Source organism: Alligator sinensis, unplaced genomic scaffold (genome assembly GCF_000455745.1).
Source record: "Alligator sinensis unplaced genomic scaffold, ASM45574v1 scaffold899_1, whole genome shotgun sequence".
NCBI lineage: Eukaryota > Metazoa > Chordata > Crocodylia > Alligatoridae > Alligator > Alligator sinensis.
In genome coordinates this window covers 747928-761248 of record NW_005842614.1, presented here as the reverse complement: position 1 = coordinate 761248, position 13321 = coordinate 747928, and the positions used below count along the sequence as shown (strand labels likewise).

Below are 13321 nucleotides of genomic sequence, written 5' to 3'. Positions count from 1 at the left end.
ATAAGTATGCTACCCTGAAGGGATAGGAAATAGAAAAGGTATTTGAAAGCACATGGGAGGAGGCAGGGATGTGCCAGACAATTTCCAGGACAGCAATGCTGTTGCTGGCATTAAGAGTTTCTGCACTTGAAGGATTCCTGTCACACCAGCCCTGAACGCTGCAGTCATGGAACATTCCACGGAGAAAGTTACATTCCATAAAAAAGAGAAGAGTTACTGTGGTTCCAGTTTTTAACTAACAGCTGAATAAAATTGCACTGAAAACCACAGGGGAATAGCTTTAAAAGTCGTCTACTGTACTGGAGGCAGTGCTAATGTAGGTTTCACTGTACAGTGGTCACCCTTCAAAAATTATTACTTTAGTAAACTAAATAGCTAGACCTCAAGATATACAATTTTTCAGCAGTTCCTTAATATTGAGATAACCTTATTTATTTAACTAATGGAAAACTGGCAGGTATATAAGAGCAACCACTATATATACGCATATCTTTTTCACTTCTTTTAATTTATGCTTATCAACATATTAATTTTGTGTACAAGGAAGCTCCTTTGATACCATGGAGATGAGGAGCCTAGTATTTTGATAAGTGGAGATGTATTGTAAGTGGCATGTAAGTACTAAAGAAAATATAGGAGAAAACATCAGATTAAGATTACATTTAGGTGCACTTATCCTCATTCATAAGCCTGTAGACATACCATGAAAGCTATAACTAGCTTTTATACAGCAAGAATGTCTGTGAAATATGCAGGACCGTGTTCATAAGCCACCCAAGGCTCTGATCCTGCAAAAACACAAACACAAGCTTAACCAGAGTAGGCCCGCTGAAGCCAATGAAACTACTCACAGACTTAAAGATAAACATGTGTGTTACCGGATTGGGGCCTAAAACTGGAATGTTTACCATATGATTTTTTTGGTAAACTTCTGGGCCTCTCTATTATGATGCAATTAATGTACAATTGACAATGAAAGTCAGTAACTAAATGCAAGCTGATCCCAAATTTTGCCATGAAATGGTTTTAAAAAATAATAATTTACTAGGTATTTTCAATTTGGTCGGAACATACAACAAAATGAAAAAAATATATATACAATATGGGTTTAATATATACAGCCATGTTAAAAGGAAAAAGGAGAAAGTAAAGTAATCTAAACATCAAGACAAATATTTTAGATATGGTATCAACTCTAAGCAAGCTGTATGCAATAAATTAAATTTGAATTGTGCTTCAACGTAATGGTGTACACACCTGAAATTCCATAATGGCATTTAAAAAAGAGTCACTTCCTTTAAAAAAAAGAAAAGAAATATGAAATATGCAGTAGTTAAGGCTTTGCAAATGTGATTATTTAAAGGAAACTAACCATCTGCTCTGAGTTAGCAACAATGACTAATATTTTCTATCAAGGCATGCCATTCCAAATCATTCCAATGAGTATTTTAATTAAAATCAATTACACATGACTGAAAAGTTTCTCTTAATATCCAGAAAAGCCAAGCTGAATCTCTATTAGATGATGCTACAAAATAAAAGTGAATAAGGGCTTTATCTAATAAATCATGGTCATGTAAGGAGTCCCTTGGTGCTTTTAGCTAAAGCTGATTCAATCAGCTATCAGAAGTCCATTGATCAATATATCCACTGTAAAAAGGGAAAGTAAGCAGAGAATATAAAAATTATTGCAACCACACCCGAACCATGATGGAATCCAGATTTGAAACAGAACTGTAAAACACAGCTATAGAACGAATGTTTTATTGATCATTAGTGTTCGAGGTAGCAATAGTCTGATACAAAACTACTCCACTAATATCCCAGAATGACATTTCTACAGCTTCTATTTTATATTTAACTCAGACTTTTCCATTATTTCTGGTCAGGGAGCTGTTTAATATAATCATTGATGATTGTTTAGTAATGCTAGCAACAGAAAATAACATGACTTGAGTAGGAGCACTGTGCATGTGTTTCAATCTGTCCACAGCTAAACTAACTACAGCAAATAAAGGTATCTTCTAAAGACTCAACACTGTATAAGATATACATACATACACATACGTATGTACGTACACACACACACACACACACACACACACACACACAGAGTAAATGTACAAATCCTGATTGTTACATCTTCCCATAGGTCAAAAACCCTTTTTTGTGTGTGTGTGTTTTTCAGTAAATAGCTTAATTTACTAACTCAGCAGCTTGCAAATTAGAGAAAAACTTGATTATTCCATTTAGGTCATTAAGAAAATGCGACTTCTTTGGTATGAGTCTACAATGTCTACAGTTCTCCATGTAATTAGATCCTTTCCCTGCTGCTAAACACAACAAAGGCGTTTGTGATGACTTTAACACAACTGCTTCTTTGTCTTAAGGGCTCTTTTTGTTTCATTATGACAGTACTGAAGCCTCCACACCAGTGTCCCTTACCTGCAAATACTATGTTCTACTTATGGCATGAAGATCTTTGAACAGCGATATAAATGGAAGGTCTAAAAAGCAGAGACAAAACTACTGTTCAAATAGCAACAACTTTAAATTAGGGTGAAAATCCATGTGTTTAAACAATTTCATTGCTTTGGGTTTTCTTAAAATTACAACTGAACTTGCATTGAATAGAATCTAGAAGTTTGCTGTTTGTTTACAATTCTTCAAAATGGTTTTCTGGATAAAATTCATAGAGATTTTTAAAATGGATTTTCATTCCCTCATTTATAACAACATACATGGCAGTAAAATGCCTCTTCCTGGGGCTTAGGTTTCTTGGCAACTCAAAAAATAGTAACAAAACATATATCTCAGACTAAGCTTACTCCCTGAGCTTGGCTTCCATCCAGCACCTTCCTCCTAGCCCCGCCTATTTTGGGCACCATCCCAATCTCCCCAATGCTTTGGATGGAGTTAATCAGATATGCCTAGCCACAGTCAGTAAGGAGAAAAAACAGCCACTTTATTTAAGGTTCTAATGAGCAGGCACTAACAGAAGAGCCCCACAGACTCATCACTCTGCATTCCTCCTAGACCAGCATTCAATCTCCACACACTCTTTGCAATCAGCAAAGGATGCAATTCATACATTTTCATATTGCCTCCTCTCTGCTAGTGGTACTCCCTGTGCTGTAGCCCCAAGTGAGGTTCATGGCCACTGAATATCTACTATAATCCACTAATGTGACACCAAGCTGGGGGGAACAGTAGATACACCGGATGTAGGGCTAGGATTCAGACTGACCTAGATAAATTGGAGGACTGGGCCAAAAGGAATCCCATGAGGTTCAACAAGGACAAGTGCAAAGTCATGCACTTAGGCCAGAACAATCCCATGTACCAATACACGCTGAGGACTGACTAGCTTGGCAGGCGCTCTGCAGAAAAGGGCCTGGGGGTTACAGCGGACAACAAGCTGAATACGAGCCAGCAGTGTTCCCTAGTTGCTGAGAAGGCTAGCAGCATACTGGGCTGCATTGGTAGGTGTGTTTCCAGCAGGTCAAGGGAAGTGATTATTCTCCTCTATTCAGCACTGGTGAGACCATATCTGGAGTATTGTGTTCAGTTTTGGGACCCCCACTATAGAAAATCTCTTTAGGACTTTACTTGTCTCTTTATGAATAGGGAAATTAGATAGGGGAGAGATGCCCAGGAGTCCCCAGTGATACAGAATATGCCTTGTTGTAAGCATAGGCACAGGCTCTGTAGGTGCTCTGGGGCTCAAGCACCCACCAAAAAATGTATTGGGTGCTTAGCACCCACAAAGCCACACTAGCAGATGTTAAAAAAAAACAACCCAAAACAAAACAAAAAAAAATGCTCTTTACTGAAAGCAGCGGTGCATTACTTCAACTTGGCTCTACAGAGTCTGTAAAGATCAGGAGCTTCAGTGGAGCTTTTTGGTGCTTTTAGCTAAAGCTGATTCAATCAGCTATCAGATAAAAGTGGAAAAAAGCCCCACTAAACCACCCAATTTTTACAGATGCTGCAGAGCCAGGCTGAAGTAATGTGCTGCCTCCCTTGGGCGTGCACAAGGCTTGGCATGGGTATGTGCCAAGTTTCAAGTAAAGAGTCGGGGGGGGGGGGGCATGGTATGCCTGCAAGCACCCACAGGTTAAAAAAAAAATTCAGCACATATGGCTGTAAGTAAACATACAAGAGTCAACCTGGGCATTCAGTGTGACACTGTCAGCTTTCTAGGTCAAGTCTCATTGCACCTCCCTGGTTATCACACCACATATCTTCTGCTAGACCCTATGGTCCCCAACCTATGGCTCATGGGCACCATGTTGTGTGCAAGACCTTATGATACTGCTTGTAGCCAATGGAAACAGAAGGTTAAAATTGAGGTTGTTAGGGAAAGCAAAGCATGATGTTGCTCAGTGTTACTTGCTCAGTACTTTGTGTTTGGGAAAGTGAAGCTTGGGACCACTATAACAAACCACATCATTCCTTATTATCACACTGCATACAGGGCTGAGGGCTCATATCTGTACTCTGGGTAAGCATCCCTGTGGCTCTACCTTTGAAGTCCTAAAGACTCTATAGCTATAAACAGATGTTGTCTTTGTGGCTGGATCAGTTATGCTTAGATATGTCCCAGCACAGCTGATCAGATAGACAGGCAGGGGGCTGGTTTTCCATAGAACTAGGTCCCTACCACTTCCAGGGCTTCAGCAGCCTGGTCCTCTGGGACAACAGCTCTGGATGCCTGGCTCTGAGCTGGGGAAAACATCTGCAGGTGTAGAGTGGGGAAGCCTTGTGGGGCAATGGCTCTGGGTGCCTGGCCTCCACGTAGGACATACATCTGCAGGCACACAGCAGGAAAGCCCATGGGCATTCCCACTCTGTGCCTGTAGATGCATGTCCTTTGTGGAGGCCAGGCACCCAGGGCCATTGTCCCACAAGACCAGACCCCTGAAGCTCCAGGGAAGCTCTTGCACCATAAACAAACAGCTGTCCACTGTGAAAAGGCAACAGAAAATATTACTAGAAATGGTTGTGCTCGCAATTTTGGGCAATTATGGCGAGACAAGGGACATCGACGTCTGTTCACTCAGGTTTTGTGCTGCCATAAAAATGTTTATGGAGGCACAAGGACTACATTTGTTTGCAGCCTATGTATGATGGTCCCTCAATCTGCCTTGCAGTTTGTCTCTCAGATGAAAGATTTTGCTGTGGTCATAGCCATCCCTCCCCACAATCCTGTGTCTGAATATGCAGCTTCCACTACGGAATAAAAGATGCTGTCATATTTAAATCTTCACTACACACATTCAAGTTTCATGAATTCCTCATTCTCGGTATCACAGGCATGTAACCATGGAGGGGAACTTCTTTTATTCTACAAACTCCACCCTCCACCTACCCACACAAGGGGGAAGAAGAAAATGACAGTCACTGCTCTGCGCTCTGGCCAAGGTCGATAACACAAGTTTCCCTCTGCCCCTGGAGTGCATGGAGAACTGCATGCAACTGCCTGTCTCTTTGCTTCCCCCTTTGGGAACAGAGGGGCAACCAACAGGGAAACAGAGCTTCCTGTGTGCAAAAGGGAAGTAGGTAATAACGAACCCCACCCCACCTCTGGATAATTCAACTCCCAGTCAAAGGCTGATGCTTCTCCCTTAATTAAATCAAAAGATCCCGGCCTCAAAAGATCCCAGCCTCCTTCTGTTGTTCCATAGCTTAAAAATCTCCAAGCTAGTGTCCTTTCTCCATCAGACAATGGAGAGGTGAAAAGAGGAGGAGTTACCTTCCCTAGATTAGGAAAAATGGAAGAGGAACATCCCTTCTCTGCATACAGCAGAAGAAGAGCAGATGCACTCCCTACACTTACTAATCAAAGGAGAAGTGCTATCCTAGGAGAAATTTTAATAAACTGCTCTTGTCACAAGTCAAGAGAAATTTCAGCCACTTTTCATGCAAGCTAATAATGCCTGTTAATATGATGAATCAACAAGAAAGACCTGACACTCTGCCACAGGGCCAAAAGGGTTATATTAAGGTGGCACAGAAAAAATTGAATTAAATAGTGCTATCTGGAATTCCATAGTCATTACCAAGATCATCAGAGATTATGATTGCTTCCTCTTATTAACCAAAGACAACTGGGACTGCTGTACAGTTCCTAAAAAGAAGTACCTTTGAGGCTACAGAACTTACCCCAAAGTTACAGTACTTGCCTGAAAGAAAAAAAATGCCAATCAGCAAATAGTTTTTACGGGAAATAGGTGGGGAGCGGGCAAAGTGTTTGGACTGAAATCCTAGAAGAAAAGTAAACTTTCTGGGAAGGACAGAATTTTTTTTGTTTGTTTTTGAACTTTGCACAGGAGTCTTGGGCTCATTCATCAATGCGGCCATTGGATGTGAACCTACTGTACGTGAACATACGCTTTGACAAAATCCTCCTCTCCTTGGCATTATGAGCTCTGCTTAAGAATGAATGCCAATTAATCACTGTGAGAAGTGGCGAGTGAGTCAAAAGGCAGTTTCCATCATACCATTTGCTTTAACTCTAAAAGGCTTCTACCTAGTCTATGTGAAGCAATATTTAGGAGCATATACTATTTAGTGATGTGTATGATTTCAATTTGTGGAATCATTCTAAAGCTTTTAATATTCATTTGGTCCACTAAAAGGCATAACTAGTTTTTTGGGTTGTTTGGGGGTTTTTTTTCTCTCCCCCTTGTTTAGGCAATACTACCCCTGTAAGCAGGATATCACTCCTATTCAAGGGGGTTTTTTTTATTTTAATTTAGAAACCAATAAGATAGGAATTTGAATTCATTATTTCACAACAGAGGCTTTTCATATACTTGCAATTATGTTTCATTTCATGAGAATTTATCTGTACTGTGAAATCAATTGTTGCAGTCTTCGGTCAGTACAGATTACCAAGTCACATTTGATTTCTGTCAGAGAGCCGCTGACTTCTGCAGTAAATCAAAGTGACAGACATTGTTAGTTTCCTTATGCTTCTATCCACAGCCTCCTAATTCAAGCCGGCCCTTCCTTCTCTTCAGTGAAACTAGGATTTCCCCTAGTAATGGTATTTCACAACTGGAGAGGTTTTCATAAATGGAAAAAATGCAGTATGCATAATCCAGGAAACTATTGAAATGTACAGTATCAGAAACATATGGCCATGGCAAATACCTATGCAGTGAGGGGTTGGGAATTACAGACAGAGAAAGAGAGACAGCTCATCAAAAAAAATCTGATTGAAAGGAGACTTTTCTTTAATAAGAATATTTTTACATATTAAGAACATTTGCATAGCCAATACACAAAAAAGTTATATTACTTTAGATTAAGAAAGGCCAGTGGGGTATAGAAGAACCACAGTAGTACTGCAGGAGGTTAAAGCAGATGGCTGTGCCATTGCTCTTTAATAACCTGCATTTAAATACTGGAACCCTTCAACACTACAAGATCCTTGACAAGCAAAAACAGAAATTCTTGCTCAATTATTAGTTTTTCAATGGGGAAAAGAACCCAAGTTAATTTTATATAGTAAAAAAACCAAACAGTGTAGACTGACACTTAACTACAATCCCCACCTCCTCAAAACAGAAACCACAAATCAATTTTTCAGTTTCAAGGAGGTGTAAAATAAAAATGAGCTCCTCTGCCTCAGTGGATCTTAATCTTTTCCAGACAGAGACCTCCCCTCCATATCCCCCTTAATGTGGATGGCAAGGTGGTCACAATCCTAGCCTCTGCTCATGACCCTCCAGTTGAAAACCCCTCCAACTAGAACATTTAGATCAAACCTCAACAGCCTTGCAATGTTACTGCAGGCAGGATTCCCAGATTTAGGAGGTATTGGATATTAAAACACATTTGATTTGAGCCAAAAGGGGGATGTTTTGGAAGATCAAGGAGAAAAATCAGCTGCCTCACAGTAGCAATGAAGTTGCCACTGTAATTAGAATTTAATATAAGTTTCCCCAGGAACAAAAATGTCCCACTTTTTCTGTTGTGAGTTTCTGTTTATAAACTGTTTATCTTAAGTCAAAGTTATCTTGGCATCTTATTGCTGCCCTATCATGTCTTGACATGCCCATATGTATTTCAGGATATTTGTAAAGCAGCTTACAGATGCTTCAGGGCCTAGTCACAATCAAAAGAATAGTATTTCTCACAGATATGGCAAACATTTTATATCTCCAAGTTTGTTTTCACAGCCTATGTGAAGATGCAGTGAAAATGCATGCATATGAAAAACAACTGATCTATTAAAAAACATGTATAAACATGAAAATGATTTTGTTTCAGACATTTCACATGAGTTTATGTTTAAAAAGATATTTATAGCCATTAACAAAAAAGAGAGAAAACAACCTTGCAGAATGTATAGCTCTTCTAGAGAAGAGCTTAATGCCCAACATACATGTGTACGTCCTGTACCCCCCACCAAACACACACCCTACTTTATCCAGTATCAATAAAGGTAGCAAGAATACAACATGACAGTTATCTTCAATGAGTGATCTCTGTGCAATCTTAGCATGATCTATGTGTACCAAGAAAAGTAAATGTTTTACATTTTAACGTCCACAGATCATTAGTTACAACTCAGTAAAGGGGGAAAAAAGTTTTAAAAGCTTTCTTCATGATCTAGAAATGTGACCAGTAAATAGCTTTTTGCCCCCATTCCTAATATACATTTGTGAGACATTTTCAAAGCTCATTATTTAGAACAGAATGAGAGCATGTGCCCGACTAATAGTTTAGCAGCTGTAACATAAGACTTTCTTGGGGGGAGATTTCAGCATCAGTTTCAAGCTTAGTTTCTGGTTTCTAGATCCAGGAGCCACTGGGAGTGGTTCAGAGATGGCATGGATAGCCATTGCAGGGAGAGTGCTTCACTTTGCTCTGCAATAACTACTCATAGCAAGTTCAAAGGAAAAATAAATGGCTCTACATGGAGTCACATTTGGGCTCCTCATCCTAACAGCAAGTGAGCATGTTGCAGAGCTTTGGAGGGTGGGATAATAATAGGAGGAGATAAAAGATAAGTATTTTAAAAACAAGAATATTGTTGCTGCAGGTACTTGGAATTTCCTAAAAATAGAATTCATGGAAAATTCATCTTATCTGCTGACATGCAGCTCCACTGAGCCAACTGAAAACTCCTCCTTTTAGAACAAGAAGATGGACCACATTCTAGAAGTGATGTAGGATCCATTCTATTCTGTTTGTACATGGTATCAAAATCACCTGCATCTTGTGGAGGTAGAGGGAAGAAGGAGCACAATCCCTTCACAACTCCTCCGTCAGAAGATGCAGAGTAACTGGAAAATGTTGGGTGAGTTTTACTGAATAAAGACGATAATACATTAGAAATGCAGGGGTGTTTAATTTATTCTTTATCCAATTGTATTTGAGAAAAAAATCCGCAGTTAGTAGGGGCACTTAGGGACATGATGGGGCTGAAGAACTGATGGCAAGATCCTCAGCTGGTCTAAGTCTGCATAGTTCCAATTAAGTCACAGGAACTATACTAATTTTCACCAGTGTCAGGCCCAGTAATGTTCTAGCAAATCTTGGAGGTCAGGTAGCACAAAAATAGGATAAAGAAGGGACTGATGATTTATACCAAGAAGACTGCTAAGCCATGGTGAAATTAGTCAGGATTAAAGCAATAGCATAAAAACAGATGACCCAAGACCATTTAAATGGATGAACTTTCTCTCATTTAATGGGAATACCAGAATTATGGCCTTTTTTCTTGACTTGATCATTTTGTCAGATCGACATGCAAAGCAGTAAGCATATTTTTCTTACCTTTGCTCCGTGTTAAACAAGGCAAAGATATGTTTGCTTGACATGAAACTCTTTTCAACATCCCGCACTTTCAGGTTGTCCAAAGGGAGCATATACTTCTTTTCCTTTTCCTAATAAAAACAAATTAAACCAAAACTCCTGTAAATAAGTTTTAGAGAAAGTTATTATCAACATGCTATAGTTACCTTTTTATGTTATGTTGACACCCACTCTACTATCAAGGAGTAAACGAATACCTGTAATTGAAAAGTTCAGCTATAGCCTATACACTGGTGGATATCAGAAATGACAAAAACAAATCCATATGATTCTTTCATTGAGTCCATTCAGATACTGAAATCTGATTTAAAAAATGTAAGCATCTGCTAAATATTTTTAACTTTGAAATCCATGGACATAAGATGCAGATTTAGATAAAAATCAGTCTGTTGATAGTCATCCTAGAAATAAAGTGGCTCATCCTAGAATTGAAGTAGCTCATGGTATAAAATTAATCAACATGTATAATAACTTATTATTATAGTTACCAATGCAGAGTGGTAGTATTTGGAGGCACCCATCAGACTCAAATCCCCATTATGCTAGGTACTTTACAAACAAAATCTGTTACCAATCTAATGAGTCTATGATCTAAGGAACAGAATCATAGAACATTAAGGTTGGAAGGGACCTCAGGAGGTCACATCTAGTCCAACTCCTTGTTCAAAGCAGGCCCATCCCCAACTGCATCATTCCAGCCAGGGCTTTGTCTAGCTGGGTCTTAAACCCTCTGAGGATGGAGGTTCCAGCAGCTCTCTAGGTAACCTGTTCCAGTGCTTTACTACCTCCTTCTGAGAAAGTTTTTCAAAATATCTAACCCAAATTTCCCTTGATGCACTTGAGACCATTATTCCTTGTTCTCTCATCTGCCACCACTGAGAATAGTTTAACTCCACCCTCTTTGGATCCATGTATGACCAATTTCATTTTATTGCATTACATAATGTTATTTTGTTAGTTTAATATTTAGGGGCAACATCACCGTAACTGTTTCCCAGTTTCTACCTCGGTTCACTATTTTGTTTATTATTTTATTAGGCTTCTGTATTCCAGATCTAGAATGAAAAACTCCCCCAGCTATTTGCTCATTATGCTAAAGCAAAAAGTCTTTTCAGTCTTTGATACTGTCCATGTGTTAACCCACACTGAACTAAGCAGCACATCAAAAGATAATGTTCTAGACCTAGCATTAAAAAAATGACATCAGAAAGATGTAATATCATTTTTTGCCTATAACATAAAGGATTATGTAAAGAAATTTAGAAAATGGACTGCTGGTGAAAGGTGCCTGATTGATAGCTTGGGATGCTGAGGTCTTCTATTTAATTGATGAAAAACATAAATCAGGGTTAATTCCCTCAGCCTATCCTGCTAATAAATCTCAGCTGCTAATACATATCCCCATTTTACAGATAGGGAAAAGAGACTGAGTTGTGATCTACCCAAAAACAAGAGAAAAATCTTGCACCTCACTCCCAGGCTGATGCCCCAACAGCTAGATTCTGTGGCTCTAAATAAAAATAACCACCTCTGGGGGTGAGATAATAGTGCAATGACTATAACTCATGATAACTTTGCTGTCCATTTTAAAATAGCCAGCAATTACAGTGACAATGTGTGTGAAAATTTAATATAATGCGTGACAATTGTAGTAATATGTGAGGTTTGGGTTGGGTTTTTTTTTTTTTTGGGGGGGGGGGGGGGGGGGTTACGATTTTAACAGCTGTGCACTGGAACTGTCTCAGAGATTACCAAATATTCCTTCAGATGCTGTTAAATTTTGATCTCTAAGGGCCTGATTAAAATTAAAATTAGTTAAATACAGGTAAAGTGAAAAAGCTTTGTACCCCTTTATCAATCCTGGTCATACCTAGTCCCCAATCACAAATCTTTCTGATAGCTAACACTGGCAATGTCTAGAAATTAGGAACAGCAATATCTAGCACTCACTATTCAATGATTCTATAAATTATTGCTGTTTTGTGGTCCTAGCAGAAAATGCAAATCCAGTACCAGCATATTGTTTCTATATAGCTGCCTTCTCTGGAATGGGGTAAAAAGTGGCTGCAGCTAACTTGGACTATTGTTTTTTAGCACATATTTTTCAGTTATTTTCCAGAGAAAATGGATGAAAAAATGTGTGTGTGTGTGTAAAGTGATGGCAAAACTTTCTTAAGTAAATTTGTAACAGACACGTCAATGAAACAAACAAGTGTGCTGTCATAATTTAATGGTTACCATGACCAAAAATGTACAGGTGGAAAAGCCCACTTTCTACTGCTACCAGTATGAATAGTATATTCTTGAAGAAAGGCTAGCAAAACTGCTTTATAAGTAGGGAGCTACCTAAATCATGGGGGGGACTTATCAATCTTTGCAGGTTGATCACAGCCTAATGCTCTAATTCTGTAGTCATTTCACAATGGCCCTGCCCCTCAGCACTGATTGGCAGCGAGGTCCTGCCCCTCTGTGCTAACTGGAGGAGAGGCCCAGGGGCGAGGGATGAGGGGGATGGCCAGCATCTGGACTGCTGGCTGCCCTTCATGCAGCCCTACCCCTCAGCACCGACCGGCAGACAGACTCCAGCAGGGGGAGGAGGGATAAGGGGGCCACCGCCATTTTGCCAGCTGCCCTTCATGCCACCCCACCAGCTGCTGCCTTCCCCTCCTGGCAGCAAGGATTGCTGGCTTCCACTGGGGAGTCAGCATTTTATTTTTATTGTTCATAGAGTCATAGACACTAGGGCTGGAAGGGACCTCGGAAGATCATCAAGACCAGCCCCCTGCCCCAGGGGCTAGAAGTCAGCAGGGATCATAGGATCCCAGCAAGATAAACATCCAGATGTCTCTTGAAGGCATTCAAAGTGGGTACTTGAACCACCTCCGGCGGCAGTCTATTCCAAACCTTGGGGGCTCAGACAGTAAAGAAGTTCTTCCTTATGTCCAGCCTGAAACAGTCATGGAGAAATTTGTGACCGTTCAACCTTGTCATCCCTTGGGGCGCTCTGGTGAACAAACGTTCCCCCAGATCCTGGTAAGCACCCCTGATAAACTTATAGGTGGCCATCAGATTACCCCTGAGCCTGCGCTTTTCAGGCTGAAGAGTCCCATAGCTCTCAGCCTGTCGTCGTAAGGTCTGTTTTCCTGACCTTTACTCATGCGTGTGGCTCTCCTCCGGACTCTCCCACAGTTTCCATGATATCCACAAAACCACAAACTAAGGTCCCCATTTATGAGTATTTTAAAAACAAAATCAAATCTTCCAGTTGCTTCTAGGTAGATAGAAAGATAAGCTTACAACAGATCATATTTGTTTGTATTCTTTTATCCTCCCCTCCAGCTAGAGCCCTGGAAAAAGATCCTATTTTTGTATCAGTCCATATTTGTATATCTTATTATCAATTATTATCATTTATTAATTCTCTTATAAGGAAGGGACCTGTAGAACTCACTGAACTTTGTGGGATGGAAGGGTTGGGGAACAGCAGGCT

The 13321-nt window shown here is 39.9% G+C and overlaps 1 protein-coding gene across 3 annotated transcripts in view; it reads right to left on the bottom strand.

Annotated features, from left to right (window-relative positions):
• LOC102384061 (dynamin-3-like) overlaps positions 1–9898 on the bottom strand; it is a 104908-nt gene extending 95010 nt beyond the window's left edge. For all 3 annotated transcript variants that reach the window (XM_006033248.3, XM_006033249.3, XM_025214999.1), the window contains exon 1: positions 9793–9898. In XM_006033248.3, coding sequence (XP_006033310.1) covers positions 9793–9884 — 92 coding nt within the window. In that variant the 5' untranslated portion in view covers positions 9885–9898. The remainder of the gene's footprint in view (positions 1–9792) is intronic.
• Positions 9899–13321: the final 3423 nt, after the last annotated feature.